Source organism: Balearica regulorum, chromosome Z, assembly GCF_011004875.1.
Source record: "Balearica regulorum gibbericeps isolate bBalReg1 chromosome Z, bBalReg1.pri, whole genome shotgun sequence".
Classification (NCBI taxonomy): Eukaryota; Metazoa; Chordata; class Aves; order Gruiformes; family Gruidae; genus Balearica; species Balearica regulorum.
The window spans coordinates 60,353,080-60,372,549 of NC_046220.1; the positions used below are offsets into that span (position 1 = coordinate 60,353,080).

General features: G+C 44.4%; 1 protein-coding gene across 2 annotated transcripts; it reads left to right on the plus strand.

The window, feature by feature from the left end:
- Positions 1 to 7,653: 7,653 nt before the first annotated feature.
- On the plus strand, positions 7,654 to 10,039 carry S100Z (S100 calcium binding protein Z). Of its 2 annotated transcripts, XM_075741150.1 has the most exons (3): positions 7,654 to 7,725; positions 8,535 to 8,692; positions 9,881 to 10,039. In XM_075741150.1, the coding sequence occupies exons 2-3, from the start codon at positions 8,552 to 8,554 to the stop codon at positions 10,037 to 10,039; spliced, it is 300 nt and encodes a 99-aa protein (XP_075597265.1). In that variant the 5' UTR covers positions 7,654 to 7,725; positions 8,535 to 8,551. The 2 variants fall into 2 exon arrangements, with proteins under 2 accessions (XP_075597265.1, XP_010301542.2); XM_010303240.2 differs by lacking the exon at positions 7,654 to 7,725 and having other exon boundaries at positions 8,399 to 8,692.
- The last annotated feature ends 9,431 nt before the right edge of the window (positions 10,040 to 19,470 follow it).

Consider the following 19,470-nt stretch of genomic DNA (forward strand, 5'->3'; position numbering starts at 1 on the left):
GGTTGGGGGTGGGGGGTGAGGGTGGGGTGTTCCACCTTATTTTTGAATTGGAAAAGACCATGAATAATTAATTCTTACTCACCTTCTCCATGCCACTCTGGAATGTATGGACTTCTTTCATATCCCCAGTTATGCTCTTCTGCAGACTGAGATGCCTTGTGTATTTAGCTGTTTCTAACACAGAAGCTGTTTCTTTGCTGCTCTTCTCCTTATCTCTTCAAATCTTTCCATACTGTTTGTAAGATGAAGGTAGGAGGACCACCATGATATTGAAAAGTAGGCTTCTCTTGGACTTATTTAGTGGCATAAAAACATTTCTGTTTTTCTATCTCTTTCCTAATCCGGTTTGTTTTCAGGTTCTTACTGGACCAACATTTTTGCTTACAGTGACCTTAAGATCTCATTCATGAATCCTAATAGTCAACTCAAAGCTCATAGCTGTGCACAGAAAACTGATTTTCCCCACATCGCTGTGTGTTTATCTGTTCTGAATTTATCTGACACTATATCACTCAGTTCCATGAGGTCCTTCTGCATTCTTCACAGCTGGACTTAAACTTCCTCTCTCTGTATACTTTTATATCAACAAAAAATCTTATCCCTTCATTATTCATTCCTTTTCCCAGATCACCGATGAATATGTTGAATATCACTGGCCCCAGGACAGATTCCTGTGGGACCCCACTGATGGTGTCAGTTCGCTTCTAAAACCCAATAATTTATTCTTTATTTCTTATCTTTCAGTTAGCTATTTACTGTATGAGTCTTTTCCTTGTATCCCATGGCAGCCTAGTTTCTTTCAGAGTGAGGAATGCTTTCTGGGAACAAGGTGGACAAGTAATCAGGGAGGTCACCCATCATGGACTCCTTCAGGGAATGCCAGTAGATTTGTGCTATGGCTCCCCTTTACTCCTTCCCAGTGTACTGTGTTTAGTCACGTTCCCATCCCTGTAGTTTTCAGGCTGGTCTCTACATCTTTACCCAATACAGACAACAGACTTAATGTTCAGCAGCTCTCTGGACACTGCCTGGCACCTCTCCACTTGGCATTGTACCTGCTAGGTTTCTGTGCTGTGGTCCTGAGGCAGATTTCAGCCAGTGGCTCCCATCATTCTTCCACCTCAAGTTCCTCTGGAGCTCCAGGGTGGATACCACCCAGTCCTAGCTTGTTACAGCCTGTTTTGAGGATGTGCCCTACAATATCTTCTACCTAGACTTCAGTCTGAGACAGATCCTTCAGCATGTCCTTTTCTCCATCCTGTGTGAAGCTCCCCAAGCTCCACCATAGTGAAAACACATGCAAAATATTTATTTAGGTTTTCTGCTAGTGTCTTATCTTCTTTAAGCACGCCTTCCACACCCTGACCATCTACTGGCCCTCAATGCCCTCTTCAGGCTTCTTGATCCCATTGCATTCAGACAAGAATTAACAGCTATTTGCAGATTGCTCCTGTGACAACTCTGGAGGAGATTACATTACTCTGGTCTTTTCTTCCATTTACCCTCCAAACAGTGGCATTGGCCTTAAGTGCTTCTGAACTTCCTTTCTCCCACAGCAGATCATAAGTTTGGGATGTGTTATTAAGGGCTATTAGTGGAATATACAGCCTTAATTCAGCAAAGCAGGTGCCTAAATCCCATTATTTTAACACTGACCTGTGTTAAGCACTTAAACTCTCTGCAGAGTTTATTGCTCTAGCTAACAAGCTGTGGGCAACAGGTATTTCTTTTCTCTGTAATTTTCAATGATATTACTTCTCATTTGGCTTGTTGTTGATAATGCAGACCCTTATGCAGAGCTTGCTTTAGTAATGCAGTGGTGAAACATCTATGTGTGTCCTGGAGCGGTCAGGTGGGAGTCTGTCTCCCTAGGGCCCTGCAGCTTTGGAAGTTGTTGCTGGCATGAGGTCTGGAAGCAGCAATTCTTTAGCAGGACACTAAGGGGCAGCAGCAGACCAAAAGAAGTTTCCTCATATTTTTATATACATACAAACTAAGAGAAAACTTTATGTGCCTCATTTTTCTATATTGATTTAACATCAACAGTGCCCACGAATATTGAATCAAGTCAGTCTGGAGTGTTTTGGTAGTTATTTATTTCGGCTCTGGTGATAAGGAAGGTGAGTTTATTTGCCCGTTATCTCAAGACGGGCCCACTTGAGCACACAGCTCACAGAGCAGAGGGGATGGAAAAGCTCTGCATCTGGAGCCTTGGTGGCCACCCACACATCATGATATGGCCATGCGCACGTACAAGCATGTAGTTGTATGGGCCGGGGGCCTTTGCTGCTCAGAGGCACTCCTTGCCACCAAAGAGCTTGTCGTACCAGCCCTAGGAAACCCATTTCCCAAAGTAATAGCAGCTGTGTGGATAGTTGGAGACCTGGAAGAAGGAACTGAGGCAGGAGTCACTCAACAACCCACCCAGGACCAGGGAAAACCTGTAGAAGGTTTTCCTACCACTACAACCTGGTAGGTCACTTGGCCACCATGCTGTGACACAGGATCACCCCCTGCAAGGTGGGGTCCCAATAGTTATGAAGCATAACCTGAACCTAGCTGCAAAAACCTTGTGGAAGGAACTGAACATTGAAGTGCATTAGGACAAAGGCTGCTGCACATTGATACAAGTTCAAATTAGAAAGAAACATGAGTCAGTCAGAACCAGCGTGTCTCAGAAGGGTGGATTTGCCTTATCAATCAGTGGATTTAACACAAAGGGAATTACTGTCTTGGCTTTTGTTTGAACAACCCCCTTGTTCAGAAGGGGATGTATTGCCAAACACTAGCTGTAACGTGACCTACCAAAGCCAGCTGGCGCTGGGTGCGTGTTCTTTGGTTACGGAGCAGGGAGGAGAGCTCCTCTGTAACGGGTCCCCCTGCTGCTACCTGAAGCAGAGCTGGCTCCGACTCTGTGTCTACACTGGGGTATTTTACACTATTTTGGTATCCTTCCTTGGTGTAGACAGACTTCATCAAAGTAATAAATGGCTTGTCTGATACTCGGCTGGATAGATATATCTGTTTCAGAGGCTTATGAGGAAGAAAGGATTCCATAGCCAGAATATCACTTCAAAACTGATAGGGTTAATGAAGGCTTTCTAGGCTATTTTCCAGATAACAATACATTCCTGTACAACTTGATATTGCCTTCACAGGCTAGTAACAGGTGGTTGCTCACAGAGGGAGGAAATGGTGGCTGATTTTCTGAGAGAAGGGAGCAGTAGATGGTACCCCAAGTCAGTACGTCAACTACAGACAATGCTCCAATTTCTCTCCTAAACAAGTATCACAAGAGAAATGACTGCTATGGGAACAAGCAGAGTTCAAAGATCTGGACATTTCAATGAAAAAGTCATTTACTTATTTGGCAAAGAAGTGTACAATCTTGTCCAAAACAGGACTCAACAGAGAATGATATCAGGATACACTTCAGTTGGGCAGCTCTTGAAGTGTAACCCATTAAAAAAGCTTTAATAGCTCTTTGCTATCCTGCTGCCTGTGGGATCACAGCCGTTAAAACAGTCTTGAAGATGTGAACCAGAACCTGTGGGGAAGGGAGACATGCCTGATGTAAAGGGATATATCAATCAACCACCCAGATACAGAAAAAAAACACAAATGAAAATGCTAACAATCCTAAAAAATGTAAAAGTGCTCCTTATAACTTAACGAGAAATACTGATTCAAATGTAAGTCTTCTATAAGCTCTTTAGCCTAATTAGGCTCTAATCTAATGTAAACTTTTTAGTGTATAGTGTATCTGTCCTTCTGAGCCTTGCAGTGTTCCCTGTTGCTTCCCATCACACCTTTTGCCACTTTGGGGGTACAACATTGATTCAAAACACGTGCATCCCAAGAACAGTGTGAGTTTGGGAAAAATAAATAATGACAGGATGTGGGTGGGAGGCTGACTTGCCTTTCCCAGCACAATAATTATTTGTGAGAAAATATTCCCCACGTGCATTCTGGCAAATGTTGAATACCAGATGCCCTAAGTATCAGATCCTCCCACTTAAGCTGAGCAGTATTTTACTGTGGCTTAGACTGTCACTTTATAGGCTGCTCTGGCTTAAAGGCATCCTGTGATATGTTGCCTCAAGAAGAGAACAAGGAAAAATCCTATGGAAGAAGCCAAAGCTGCTTCTTCCCAGCTGTGGAGGAAGAAGGCTTCTGACCTATGTGAAGAGCTGACTGCTTTCACACAGGACAGAACTCTACTCATTTTTTTGATGAACAGAGACCAGCAATAAGATTTTCTGCCTGTGGTCTGACTGCCCTGTCTCCATGTAGGAGGGGAGGAGTGACCACGTAGAGCCTCCCAGCTAGATGTACCTCTACATGACCCCAACTAAAATTAAAGTAATCAGTCATAGTGGTTGGGTCCTTTCTTAGGTTTACAGGGCAAGGAAAAACCTCTCTCTTTTAGCAGCCTCCAGTGAAATCAGATGGCTGACTCATTCTGTAAGCCTAGCATCAATTATCGCTTGAGCAAAGATGGCAGAATTCGGCCCTATAGCGTATTTGTGCCATGCCCCATGAAAAATCTGCCCCTCTGCTGCTGACAGACATTGATTTTGCAGGGCACACATTATTATTGAAATACTCATTAGGAGAAGGGCACAGCTGGAGCAGCCTGCAAGGGACAAGCACACAATGTGAAGGGGACACTAAAACATGGAACTAGATTGGGCAAGTCAGGGGACAGGCTGCTTTCAACTTTATTTTTGAGTTTGAGTGAGGAGCCAAGACTATTTGAAGGGAATTTATAAAGTCAAACTCTTTGTGGTAGTGGCCACAATTGCAGCTTGGGATGCGGAAATTTGGTATCTTCCCCAGGAAGGTAGTAGAGCACAGAGCAGGTTATTCAAGAACTTGCGAAATGTCCATCCTTGGAGATTTTCAAGATTTAACTAGACAAAGCCATGGCCGACCTGGTCTGGCATTGGTCATCATCCCACTTTGAGCAGGAGATAGTACTAGGCACCTCCAGAGGTCCCTTCCCACCAACACTGCCATGATTTGACAGGTTGTGATGGACAAAGTTTGGTCATGAATGAGGAAGGCACCAATTTTCACCATGTCTATGGTCATGCTGCAGTCCTACTCCCTCTGTCAACCACACGTCTGGTGCTGCTCCTGTGTTTAGTCCGGTAGAAACCAGAGTGCAGGGAAGGATTGATGAGGGAGTGGTGGTTGCTGTCACAGAGTCGGGTCTTGCCCGTATACAGAAGTGCTCGCAGGCTGCATTGACTTTACTTATCTTCAGTGCCCATTAGATATCATACAAAACCAGATTGTGCTGGAGTTTTGGATGAAGGATTGAAAACAGTTGATTGATAATCATGAATTTTGAGTAGCCTCTGGGACCTGCCCTCTCAGGAGTTAGGACATGTCTACTGTCACTGGAGCCACTGGCAAGATTTCACTAGCCAGGGAGGAAAGGGATGGACACAGCAAATTGGACGGACCTTTTAACAAACAAACTCAGTGTAGCCATTTCCTGTGTACCTGTAATCCACTAGCATGGAGCAGAGAGTTTCTTACACAATTAGCTGGAGTGAAAGTAGCTATTGAAAGAGACTGCACAGATTATATCACTGTATAAATTATTGAGCTGATGGAGATGACAGAGGAAACCCTTCTTTCTTCTGTCCTGAGGATGGCAGCTCTGAAAGTTTATACCTGCTTCCTGGAAGTTCTACCTCCTGTAGACTCTGCTTAGATAATTAATTTGCAATATTCATCAGCCAGAGGATCAATGTAATATATAGACAAACATAAGGATTTTATACTTATGTATTGACTCAGCTGTGGTTTTTTTCTGAGTGTGGGTGAAACTGTTGCTGAATAAAAACTCCAGTATTTTGGTGTTTATCTGGTTAGTATTTCCAAGCAATAGTTATAAGGACTAGTGAATCACAGGGAAGACATAGCCCTGCATGGCTGTAGCTACATAAGAGACTCTATCCTTTTTCTTAGCATCTGCAAAGACACAGAGAATGCCCAGGATCTGAGTGGAAGAGCTGTGCTGTGCCTGATATCACCCATGTTCTTCATCCATGTGCTGCATATGGTACAGCTAGATTCCTGTGCTTGCTGGAGCACAGAGACTCCCTCTGTACAAAACCAGGCACCCATTAGCTATCCCCAAATACAGGAGAGATATGGAGAGCAACTCTCCTTCCCAACTCTCCGACTCCAGGAGGGATTAGGTTCTTCTCACATATCAACATTTCCCGGCTGGCTTCCACCTCGACCTTTTCTAAAATTTACCTGAGCATTGGCTCCCCCCATCCCTGGTGAGCGCTCACCATCGCAGTGACGGGAGGTGAAGGCGTACGCCCTGCGCGCAGTATTGCACGTGTCCGCAGGGACCTCTAACCAGAAGAGCCTGACTGCTGTTTTGGAAGCAACGCTTTACACACAGTCACCTCCCATACCACGGGGATCCAGCATTTTTGTGTTGCCCCCCACTCCCTCCCCCTTCTCCCAGAGGCACAGCCGAGACCCCTCAGGTTGTGGAGACTTGTCATAACCGTGCAGATGGAAGAAACGTCACGTCTGGAGGAAAAGGAGGCAGGCAGAGGTATGGGCTGAGATCTACTGTGGCACTCAAAATTACCAGTGCCTGGAGGATTTCAGAGCTACAAACAATGCCTGTTTCATTTTCTTTCCCCCTGGCTGGAATAAAAGAGAGAAAGAGCTGCAGCTGTGTGTCCTCTTGCAGTTTATCCGCACAGTTGTGCTCCCTGGACATGCGTGTGCAGCAGGTGCAAGGCTTTATTGAGGGAAAGCAAACCCAAAGCAAGCAGTTTTCCATTTCATGTGGCTGTATTGAAAACTGTAGTTATTTGGTATTTGGGGTGGTAAGCAGGTGCTATCATGGTGAAGCTGCTGTTTCCTGCATCCCCCAGCCATCGCCCCTGGGGTCAGCAGGTCCCTGGGCTTGAGGCAGGGGAAGCTTTCCTGGGGGGAAGATCACTTACTAGAAGAGAGATGCTGAACTGCAGTTGTTGTGCAGGACTAGTAAAAAAGAAGCCAAGCCTTTTGATCGGTGCACACTGTAATTTCAGGCACACCTTCCTCTGAAACTGGTTTCCTTGTTTCCTCCTGAGGACACATGTGCTACAGCAAGAATTTCATTTAGCAGGAGCCATCGTTTCAGGCTTATGGAGACATCTGATGATACAGGCAGATGTCTCAAGGAATTTGTGCAAACTCACCTACAAGCCTGCCCCTAAGTACCCAAGTATGTTTGAACACTGGCTGTCAGTGCCAAGGCATGTAGACTCCCAGCTGTAGAAGTGCAGAGAGACAGATTAGAGAGTTCTTTTGAAAATGGGGAATGTTGTTTTATACTGACTTGGTGATTGCTAGCATTTTCTAATTTTGACCTTTGGGGACCTAGGTGGCCATATTTGTAAAAGGTCAAATGATAAAAAAATATCTTGTATGTTCCACACACAGCCCTCTGCTCTGCCTAGTGAATATTTTAGTGACCCACTTACAGCCACTGGCTTTTATGGAACAGAGCAGGCAAATGCAGAGGGAAACTGAAGCCCCGTCATCCTCGTGACAATTACACGTCTGTCTCTATTTGTGTAATCCACTCCCTCAGCCTGATAAACAAGAGCCTATGCAGGAGTTTTGAAAGGACGGTGACCATCACCTTCTGTGATCTGAATATTTTCTTGCATACACCTCAGCTAGCCTGTAAAGCAGGTAAGTCTTAGCCTTTGCATGGTGATATTACTCAGGACTCCAGTCTTACCTTGAGTTTCATTCTGGCTTTTTAATCTCTCTCCCAGGGCTTAATCAACATAATGTTTCACTTTTACCTGATCTCCATTTTTAGTTATTTTTTTAGTCAGCTACTCAGCAACTAATCGCATTTCCATCTTTTTTTCTTGGTGGTGCTTCCCTGTGTACCTTCTTACTGCATGCTAGATGAAGCAAACCCTTGGGGCTGCCTAGCTCACATTTGTTTATTCCAAAAAAATAAAAGGTCACCCCAAGCAAACACGACCAAATAAATTGAAAGCTGATGCTTCTGTCCTTATTACTGGTGACTTTCCTCTAATGACCTAAGAAACTGGTGTGGAGCCTTCTGTATAAATGCACATCCACTTCGGTCACTGTTATTTGTTGATCTCATTTTCTTGAGAAAACTTTTGAATGAACAGGTAGGGGGAGTGTGCCTTCATTTTCCCTGTGTTTTCAGCTATGGGTATGACAGATTTCCTTTTACAGTAGCTTTGCAAAATGGATGCATAGTAGATCGCTTTCTTAAATAAAGGCCTTCCTTTCCCTTTACCGTTTCGAAGTAATTGCTAGTGAGTTCGGGACAATGTTCTATTTTATAACAGTCTAGCCTTGTTCACACATAGCTGACAGGATGGACCAACTGAAAACCTGTTCTTTCAGCAGTGGTAACAATTCCTCTCGTCAGCTACCTCTCCATCCTTTCCTTGAGACCAGACTTTGGTTTGGCTCCTGTGCAATGTCACTGACTCTGGATCTTTGCCCTGCAGCTCTTCCATTCACTGCTATGTCCACACCACTGGAGGACGCAATGGACAGCTTGATCAGGATTTTCCATCACTACTCTGGCAAAGAAGGAGACAGATACAAGCTCAGTAAAGGAGAACTCAAGGAGCTGCTCACCAGTGAGCTCACTGACTTCCTTTCAGTAAGACGCAGCTCCTGAACCTGAGTTGCTTTTTCATGGGTGCGATAAGGAGCTAAAGTTCAGGAATAGAGTGTCCTTCTGCAAGGCACATACTGCCACAGCCTCTCAGATGACAGTTGCCTTTGTGGAGCTGGACAGAAGGAGATAAGATCAAATGTCCCCTTTGAGAAGTGTGTTTTCAGAGGGTGGTCCAGCCCCAGTGTCCTGCCAGGTGCCACCAGCAGCAGAGCCACGTACCTGTGCTTTGCTTCCTCCTCTGCACTCCTGAGCAGAAGGGCAAGGGCAGCCTAGAAGCGGTATGAAAATCAATGCTAAATCAGGCTTTAATCAGGTTTTTTTTTGTTCATTTGTTTTTAATAATAGGGCATAGATAAATCCTTCAAAGAATTAAATCCAGCAACCGGTTCTCATGAGACAAGAAAGTAGCTTGTGCACAATGGCCACAGACACAGTACAGCTGCTTGTGTGCCCTGCAGAGACATGCTAAGAAAATTCTTTTATTGATAAGCTGCTGATCTGACTATCTTGTTGCACACTTGTTATGTTCTACATTACACAGCATGGATGCTTTTTATGGAATAATGACCAGATTCATAGTGTTTGTCTTAATTGTAAAAATTGTTGTGGACCCTAGCACCATCAGCAGGATTTTTTTTATGTTGTATTCATTTCCTTGAATTAGATTTCCTTTAATCTTGGCTATTGATTCATTATTACAAATTCACTGTTCTTACTCACACTGAATAGGATGTGTTTGCTAAGTAGAGATCTTCTGAATGTGATAAATGGATGGATAATACGACCACATACAAATAGCCGGTTGAAAATCTAAGTGCTGTTGTTAAGGGATGGTACAGAGAAATGCACATTATAGATCCATCTTGTCAAAAGAAATCAGTGCTTATCAGCTCCTAAAATCTGTTTGATTCATTTCAGTGCCTATTTAGTACCTGTAATACTTCTAAGAGCTGCACTGTCTTTGGTTTCTGTTGCTGTGCACTTTTGGGACTCCAGACCTATGTTTTCAATTCTGTAGCTAGTGGTACGTTACTACTCAGGCGCATATTTCATACAGTCTTTTATTTAATAGCATCGGGGCTTGTGAGATAGCTGGATGTTCCACCACTGGGTGTATCAGACTTACACATTCAAGATCTGCACAGCTAAGTCACTTTTCTTTCTCTTTAGGGCGAAAAGGACCCCCTTCTGGTTGATAAGATTATGAAAGATCTGGACTCCAATAAAGACAACGAAGTGGATTTTAATGAATTTGTCATTCTGGTTGCTGCTTTGACTGTGGCATGCAATGATTTCTTTGAAGAACAGCTAAAGAGAGAGGAATTTTAAAAATGCTCAGTACAATCAGTCTCCTGGCTACAAATGCAAGCAAAGCACACCTAGTTAGGTAGCCCTCATCAGCATTTAGTGAACGCAAACCATCATCCCTCCAACTGTTACTGCTGTAAGACACTTACGGGGCAGATCAGCAGCTGGTGTAAGCTGGACTAAAGCCGGTTTACACTACTTGAGATCTGGCTTTTAATATTTTCAGTCTTTGGGCTGCATGCATTGGTAACATGCATTCATCAATTGCCCAGGTTAAGGGCTTGGGGTAACAGATCGTTTGGCAGGAGTTGAGACTTACACTTCTTACATGTCAGTGGCAAGTAAAAGGCACAGAAATGCTACTTATATACTTTATGAACTGGAAAATTTGGAATGAGACATAAAACTTGCAATTTAGTTTTCAGTCATTCTATAACAACCATATTTTTGCAGGTCCAAAAAAGCAGCTTGTTTTTTTGCTCAGCTCTGCTTATTCTAAAGCCCTTTTCAGATGCTGCTCTGTACCTCCCCACACTGTCGTATTTCAGATGTGGTCACAGCTGTCTCCCGCCACCTGAGCAGACAGTAACACTTGCCATTGTTACAGGTTCATTTCCCCCACTCCCCAGCTTCAATTTTGTTGTGTTGGCATTGCTGCATCCCAGTAGTCCACCTCTTCATTCGGCATAAATGAATTTATTCATATGATAAATTATTCGGATACATAGAAGATTTAGTTAGCAAACTGCTCTGAGGGCTGATGGAAGGACTGGGTCTTCAGGGGAAATATAAATGTCTTCTGCTTTCACTATTCTGGCACCCTTAAGAGGAGGGCTTTTAGAGGATCACTTGTGGGGGATTTAATGACGGGATCCCAGGGTACAGCTTTGTAATGTGAGTCATCTTATGGAACAATGATTTCATCTCATGCTGATCCAACCCACAGCATGGAAGTGGTGCAAAAGGGGCAGTGCGACCCAATGGCCAGGCGTGGAGAGAGTAGGACAATCCCTTTCAGTGTTAACCTGCTCTTTGGTTGAATTAAGGGTACTTATGCACTCCTATTTGAATTAAGCCTACTTCCAAAGCGCTGTGAATCCTCCATGGCAGGGTGTTGTGGCCTTTTTCTTGCACAGAGCCCTCTCTTTGTTCCCTGTTATTTTGTTGGTAACTTCAAACTATAATAAAAGGTGTCCGAATTAAATGAAGATTTTCTGTTTGTGTAAGAGGTTAATAAAAAAAATCCTCCAATGAAGATGTGCCCTGCTAGGCAATGTTTGAAAAATGTGTTTCACTTGTTTCTCCTCCCCACACCCCTGGCAATCATTCCATAAAGACTATAATATTTGTATTAAGCAGATGTAATTTATCATAAGAAGGGGATTCTATAGGGTCTACTAAATATGAGAAGGAGCAGACATAATCCTAAGAAAGGGACCACCACCAAATATCATTATCCCAGAAAAAAAGACTTTTTTTTAATTGAGGTGGTGGCAGAGCCACAGCGCGCTGTCTCTAACTCTTCAGTGACAGAAGTTATGTAGGATTCACAGAAGATCTTCTAAGGTAACACAGCAAAAAGTATTAAAGAAACCTGACAACAATTGCACAACTTTTTGCCCCCTGCAATGTCATGCACCTCAATATCATTGCAGTTGTTGGACCAGGATGGCAGGACTATCAGCCAGAATAAGTAAGACTGCTTTTATGGTTTCTGCATAGGTCCTGCAGGCTGTTGCGAGTCTCCAAGCCTTTCCCCTTCCTCCAAGGGGAAGGGAAAGAAGAGCAGCTAAAACTTCAACCCCAAGATAAAAGGAGTAAGATTGTCCCAGTAAAGACCAGTTTCTTCATTATGACTTTGGAGCAAGAGTTTTTTTTGGAAACAAGCTCCAGAAAGTTCATAAACCCTATGCTCATCCCTGATGAGCCCCTGGACACGTAGCAGCCCATGTGATGAGCAGAATTATGCTAAGTCACAGCTGGCGGCAGCACCGTGCCCCAGGGTCAGGCAGCGAGAGCTGCTGCCGTGATGGAGAGGGTAAGTGGAACCATCTCATCAGCTGAATTTACCAGGGATTGAGTGCAGCCTAATTCCTCTGCAGAAGGAGCTTGCTTGCAACAAGCTATGGGTGAATCAGATGAGAATGACTCAAATGATCTTTATTCCAAAAAAAGTTTTATAAAATCTCATACATCACCCTTTTTGTCTTGACTGGTTAGGGGTTTTTTGTTGCTGTTTTAACTGCAAGGACAACAGTTAAACTCTATCAGCTTTAAAGAAGAAACCTTTCGGCACAAATACTAAGACCAAGCAGAAAAGTAAGAAAACGCTACAAAGCACATTCAGATGCTCAAAAATACAAAGCCTTGGCACAATTTGGGGTCTGGGGTAAGGGATTTGCCATCCTATTCTTGGGCTAACTGTGGTCTGACCCACTGCACCAGTGGGTCATTCCTCTGCTGTTCCTCTCCCACAGGAGCCAATTACTGCTGCATTCGTAGATACCACTTCCAAGGAAGATACCTGATGATCACCTGAAAGTTTTGAATTGCCTCTGAACACGAAAAAGCTGTGAGCAATCCTCTTTTCTGTAAGCAATGCTCAGGAAGGAGAACTGCATTGAAACCACTAACATGGGCTGTGCAAGATGGTGCTTGCATGGCCAACCTCACTATGGCCACTTTGTCCTGCAGATGTGAACATTATGATTTTAGCTTCTCTCAGAAGGGAAAAATGTCTCCTTCAAATATGAAGGCAGTATTTTTTTCTCATTGTTTACTGCCACTTTTCCTGCTGCCTTTGAGTTTGCCTGTAGTTCATGAATCTAGGAAGCACTTTGAAGTTTTACATGCAGAGGAAGCTTGCTGTGTGGCTTTCTCCAAAGTCGCTCAGCTTTAGGAAGGATGTCTAATTATAGGCATTTTTTTCGTTTGTGTTATCAGGCTGTCTGAAAAATCAATAGAAAATTGAACACCACAATATGGCCTAATATTTTCAAGTTACATTAAGGACCAATAAATATGCAGCGATGCCAGACAAGATCTTTTCTAGCTATTGTGAAATTGTTTTGCCTGACATCTAAAAAGCAGATTTTTAGAAGATAAATTACATTATCTTGAAAGCCTCAGCCTCTTCCATTTGGTGTTATTGCAGTTCAAAAGAGACTTTAAGTGCCAGTACAACTGGGTACATGAAACTTGATGCACTATCAGTAAATAAATTTATAACCTCTTCAGATTCGGTATCCAACTACAGATCTCGAAGAGCTGCCTATGACACCACCATGATGACAAGTGCTTTGCAATGGAGCCCTCCCTCCAAGCTGTGACTTACCAGCCAGGTCCACTACGAAGGCACCACCTTTTTCACTCAACAGCAGTGTAGACGGTATCAAGTGCAATGGGATAATCATCATCCTACAACATCAGTTCTTCCTCACAAAGATGAGAAACAAAAATTGCCTGGGGTTGTGGGAAGGGAGAGAGAAATGACACTAGGAGACCCCAACAGAACATGTGATGTTTCCAGCAGCCAGAAATGTCATTAATTGCTTTCCACCAAATGCCACTCGAGCAAGAATTGAATGTTATTGCCAGTGATGATTTTATATTTACAGATACAAATCTGGTGCTGCACTTACAGGAATGCCTTGAATATGTGGAGTATCTGTGTTAACCTGCACAGGAAAGGTTAGCAAAGGAAATCCAGCACCTCCAAAGCCTGCCACAACTGCTGGGCAGGCACAGAGCAGCGCAGGCAGCATGTGCGACACAGCCCAGAGCTGCTCAGGGCAGCACAACAGTACAGCAGTTCGATGTGCCTGCCTGTTTCATCTGGGAAACCTGGATGGGGCTGCCTTTCAAATCCCAGTGGTGATTAGTGCATTTACCTCTCACCCTTGGTGCTCTGATGCACAGGCTGGCGAGCTCCCTGGGCTGTCAGTACGGTGCCTGCTCTGTCCAGGCGCACACATTTTTCCCTTAGCAAAGCAGATATTTCTTCCTAGGACAAAGACTACAGGGTCTCTCCCAGCACAGCAATCACTGCCATGGGTGCATGGCCACAGCAATGTGGTGGGTGTACGCAGAGTGCACGGGACGGACTGTATCAGTGAAGCACAGCTTCGTGATATCCTGAGCAGCCAGGTGGTACAGACAGGACAGAAGAAGGGGGAGAAGAGCTGTAGAAACACAGATCCACCCCATCCCTCCAAGGCAAAGCCCCTTTCTAGGGTCTGTGCTGCAGCATAAAGCAGAGAGTGGCCAGGAGGGAAACTCTTAGGGACAGCCCAGAGCCCGTCATCCCAGCTCAGCGGCACAGAGAAAATATTTAGCTCTTCCCCAGTTTCAGCCCTGAAGAAGTTGGGTAAAAGGTCAAACACAAAACTTGCATCTGAAATCAGAATAATCTTCATAAAGGTTTTTGACTGGCAGGAAGATTTGTTAGACTGTGATGTGACATCATGTGCATGTCTAATAAGGGTTTTGATCGACAGGCCAACAATTATTAGATGTGTCTTTGGGGATAATTAAGTCTGTGTAACAGCACAGTATTATTTGAAGAAAAAAGGAGTCACATCTTCAATTTTATCTTTTTTCTGCCACATGATAGGGCATGAGAGATGATGTTTCATTTATGATCTGGTAATCTATTTTCTAAGCTAGCTCCATCCATGTCCTTTTCTCTGAGTTGGGGTATGGTGGGTTACAGGCCCTGGGCAGCCATCAGAGAGAGCACATGACTCAACTTCACCAGATACATTTTAAACACCCCCCCCCCACCCCCCCAAAAAAAAAAACCAAAAAAACCCCACCACCACAAAAACTTGTACTTTTAAAATACCAACTCACAGCCACCTGCAATCAGTTGTGTATGAGGGGCAACTCCCAAGGAAGAGAACTGCAGCTGTATCCACTTATTTTGCCCTCACAAGTAGATTCTCAGCTGATGTAAAATGACAGAGCATATTGCACTTAGTGGCATAATTTCACAACAGCTGAGAACATGTGCTTGAGACTTTAAATTAGCCTTCAATAGAAAGCTGTGTTTCTGTTAGCTGCTTGGCTAAATAAGGACATGTCTGTAAAATTGCAAATGTTGCAACAAGGCAGCTAAGAGAAAGACAGGAGGAGTGGTTGTTCAGGGCGTAGGTATTTGGGGGGAAATCAATGGAAAATGCTCCTCTGATACATCTACTTTAAATTCTAAGCTGTCCTCTCAGGTCCCAGTTGACTTCATGGGTTGCAGAGCCAATTGTTGTAGTGTTTTAAGGCAGACTCTGATTCTGCCTTCTGCTACATTCCCAGTATTTGCATGAACCGAGAAAAGTGCTATGTGGAAACACAGACTAAAGCTATGGCAGGAAAAAAACCTGTGGGTTAGAACATGTTGCAAAGAGCAGCAATGCAACTGAACCACCCAGGGTGTTAGTTAAGGTTGTGTTTTGGGAGCTGAAAAATGTCAAGAAGTTGAGAATGCTGCAGAAAGATGCAGGTTCCCCAGCTCCAGTTGGGGACATTGAGTGGCAGCAGCAAATGGGACCCTGTGGCTGGACAAATGCAGGGTTGGAGAGCCCCATCCCATTAAACCATTAATGGAAAGAAGAGAGGGGTGGGTGTTTTTAAGACTTGGGTTTATTTTCTCCTTACTCAACTCTGATTTGATTGGTAATAAATTAAATTAACTTCCCCAAGTTACTATCATTTCCCATGATAGTAATTGCTGAGTGATCTCTCCCTGTCCTTATCTCAACCCACCACACCGATCAAAGTGTTTGGCACTGCGGCCTGTACGGTACTGAGGATAACTGGTAAGGAATCACACGCATGTGAAAAATAAAGGACTAAGTGGTAGGAGCAGTTGAAATGATAAATATACCATTACACTGGGAATCTCTTGTCAGACTCATATTGACTAATTGAATTGTGTAACACTCCACAGTGTTTCTGAAATGGGCCCATTACTGTGATGCCTAATGCTACCAGAGACGATCGTGTTGAACAGTGAACAGTTTTTTCCCAGATGAGAAAGACTCAATCAAAGGCATAGTCACTTCAGTTGAGAAATACTTGTCCTTGGATAGGAAAAACATCTTAAAATAGCACTTATCAAAGTGGTGTTTTGTCAAAGATGAAGGTTGTTCTTCATAGTGACCCACATCTAACTAGTTTGGCATGTGATGTGTAAATACTAAGATTTCTCAATACACCTGAAAACTATATTCTGCATAATAAGGTGACCTCAACATTGAAAATAAAGTGACAAATGTTTTAGAAACCCAGAGTTGAACAGGAAATTTAGGAGAGGAGTAACAGGAGCTGTTGCTTGGGGCAGGGTCACTGGGAGAAGGCTGCAGTGGTGGAAGAGGCTGCAGCACCACATCCTCTGCAGATCCTGCACAGGACCCAACCTGGGCCACAGGGGGTATGCCTCCAAGCAAAGTCCAACCGCAATAACTGTGCCATGTTTTGGAAAGGAGATTGTTCTTCTGCAAGGGCACTGGGACTGATCAGAGCAGGAGCTGCAACTGTCAAAGGCCAACACAACCCACTTTGGTCCATAGACATGGGAGCCATGCTGACATCTGCATGTGGCTCTGGTGCTGAGGTCTTCTTGCACCAGCCCTTGAGAGGGGAGGTACCATGTGGGGGATTCACAGAGGAGGCAGGCCCAGGCTAAAATTCAACAGCTCCGCGAATGTCCGGTGCCTCTCAGCAAAGGGACACGCCTTCGCCAGTCACCCCCTCCCACATCTCTTCTTTCCTTCCTGGGAGAAAACTTTTCTCTGCTCCCACTTCTTGGCCCTGACTGCCTTGTGTAGACGCTGGGTTGAGTCACAGGCAGAGCTGGTAGTGATAACCGCCCTCAGGGTAATCTCAGTGTCGGAATATAATGTTTGCTTGATTATTTGTAACCTGCTAAACTGTGAGCTTCACAGTCCATGTTCTTATTCAATGCCATAAATAGTTTTAATGCAACACTTATCATCAAGCCTGCATGATGCTGATAGGCTTTCAGTTCATAAATCACATGCGTTTGTCATTTCTCTAAACCATTCAACATGACAAATCACACATCTCTTGTGTCAAACTGCCCAGAGTTAACAAGCTACGCTCACTTCACCTTATGGAAAGTTCAGCTCTATTTAAAGCAAATTTAGACGCACACAAGGAAGTAAGAGAAGTGTTGTTACAGAGAGATGTATGGCAGAGTTTGGAAGAGGCTTGCCATACCCAGCACAGAGCTGGAGCAGACAGGTAGCAACAGAAGTCAGTGATGGAGATGCCCACTGACCATGGAGGCAGGAGTCTGGGGCTCAGGCTGGATCATGGACTGTTGGGAAATCTGCCTAATGCTGAAGCCAACACAAGAGTCAAGAAATGAAGCACAGAATGTGATATCAGACGTGGTGTTTCTGCTGCTGGGAATGCTCTCCTTCAGCTTTCATTGCTACTCTGATTGGGTTCCTGTAAAAGGAAATACCAACCGTTGACCAGGCGAGTTTAGTTAACTTTAGTCATGTTGAACTGTACCTTTCCTATTGTATGTCCGTAGCCTCACTGCTTAAACTGTGTTTCCAGTAGTTAGCTGATGTGTTTTGTAGAATGAGCAGTTACCCATCGATAACTGCCACAGCAACAATCAAACGCATTTCTCATGTGCCACAAACAGTCCCCAAATGTGGTCCCGAGCAATCTGGCAGTCGCAGTTTGAGTGCTCCAGATAATGGGACCTTTGAAGATGTTAATAAACTCCGCATTTATTTTTCTGGATCTGCACTATGGGGTGTCTTCTGGCTGGGTCCTGGGCAGAGCAGCAATGCATTGCAATGGAATGAGGTGGTGAGTGTGTGTGCTGGATACACAGGGGGATTTGGCAGCAGGTATCTTGATAATTAATTTGCCCTTACCAGCAATGATAACATGAAGCATGGTGTAATCTCTTAGTGGAGATGGAACCTAATGGTTACTGGTGGGATGTGGCTGCAAAGTCCCTCAGGACTCACACAAAGTATTTGGTAACAGTTTGCATATACTGAGTATGGATTTAGTTACCCCAATGTTTTCTGTGCTGACTTATGGGATGAGGGAACCAGACCAGAAGCAGGAGCTCCGCACATGTTTGGCTCTAGCTTCTCAATCTCCCAGTTTTTGAAGCAAAGTCTTGTGAGTCTGCTTTGAGGATATGGTTTCCTAACGACCTCCATGTGATTTGCCATACAGTCTCACCTTTGCTTCCTTTTCTGTGGTGTTATTTCAGAGCAATGACTGATTGCTATCATATAATCTAGCAAGCATGGGACCAAAAAATTAGCCCTTTCTGTAGCATTTGTGATACTTCAGAGCCACCAGATTTCTTTCTCGCTTTAATCTGAGCTAACTGATCCCACTGTTCAGGAATAACATACCGAAGAATTTGCAACCAGTTGAATGGCATAGGTGTATAATAAAATACAAGTGATGTACGGCAATCCCCTACCCTGCAAAGACAGAGACATCGCTGTGAGACCTGCAGCCACATGATAAAAAGCAAGGACTAGCTATTACTAAGTCTCTCAGACACTGGAGGGGGTTGGGGGGGAGGAAAAGCTAATCGCTGAATTAATTCTGAGTTACAGTGGGGATGAGCGTAAAGGAAATAAATGTAGCTCAGCACAACATTTAGCACCTGGCATGATAGGAAGTTTAAAGTCCAGCCAGACATCTCACACTGTACATTACCCCACACCACATCTCTTCAGCCAGCGCTGAGCAGCAATGAGAAACCAGCATCAATATCTGAGGATGGAATGCCCAAGGCAGGAGAAATCCTCTTTGCTTGAGCAGTTGGTGGTGTAGGACTGCAGACTGGCTTCTGCTCCTATCGGTTGAAGAAACCACCAAGCAGGGACAAGCAGAGGGACCCCCGTGGGACATGCTGCAGCCACGCTGCTCCCTGTGGCGTGGAGTCAGAGCCTGCATGGGGTTGTGTCTATATATGAAAATTAACTCTTGTTTAAAGTGCCCAGTTTGGTCTGCTCTGGCTGCTTGTGCCAGCAGTCAGGCTGCAGCTGAAGAGGGAGGTGCTCCAGAGGGGAAGAAAAGGTGGGTTTAAAATATGGCCTGAACCAGAAGACTGCAGTTTTCAACAAGCAGCTGGTAGGAAGTCCAGGAGCTGTGGTTTGTACAGGCTCTCCAGAGTCAGCAAGCCTCAAGATTTGTCCCTCTACCTGTGTGCAGGGCAAGATGTGCTGCAGGTGAAATTTCCATGTTGAGTGGAGGGAATGGGGGCCACAACCTGCAGAGTGTTTGTGGTGAAGTGAGTGCTGAAGTAAAATTATCTTTTGCAGGAATTAAAGCATGGAAGGGTGCTGTGTTAGTGAGCTGGACAATCAAGGGACCCTTTTGGAGAGCGGAATGGGTTCATAACACCTGGCCCCTCTTCACATCAGGGAGGGATCCCTAAGGAGTGT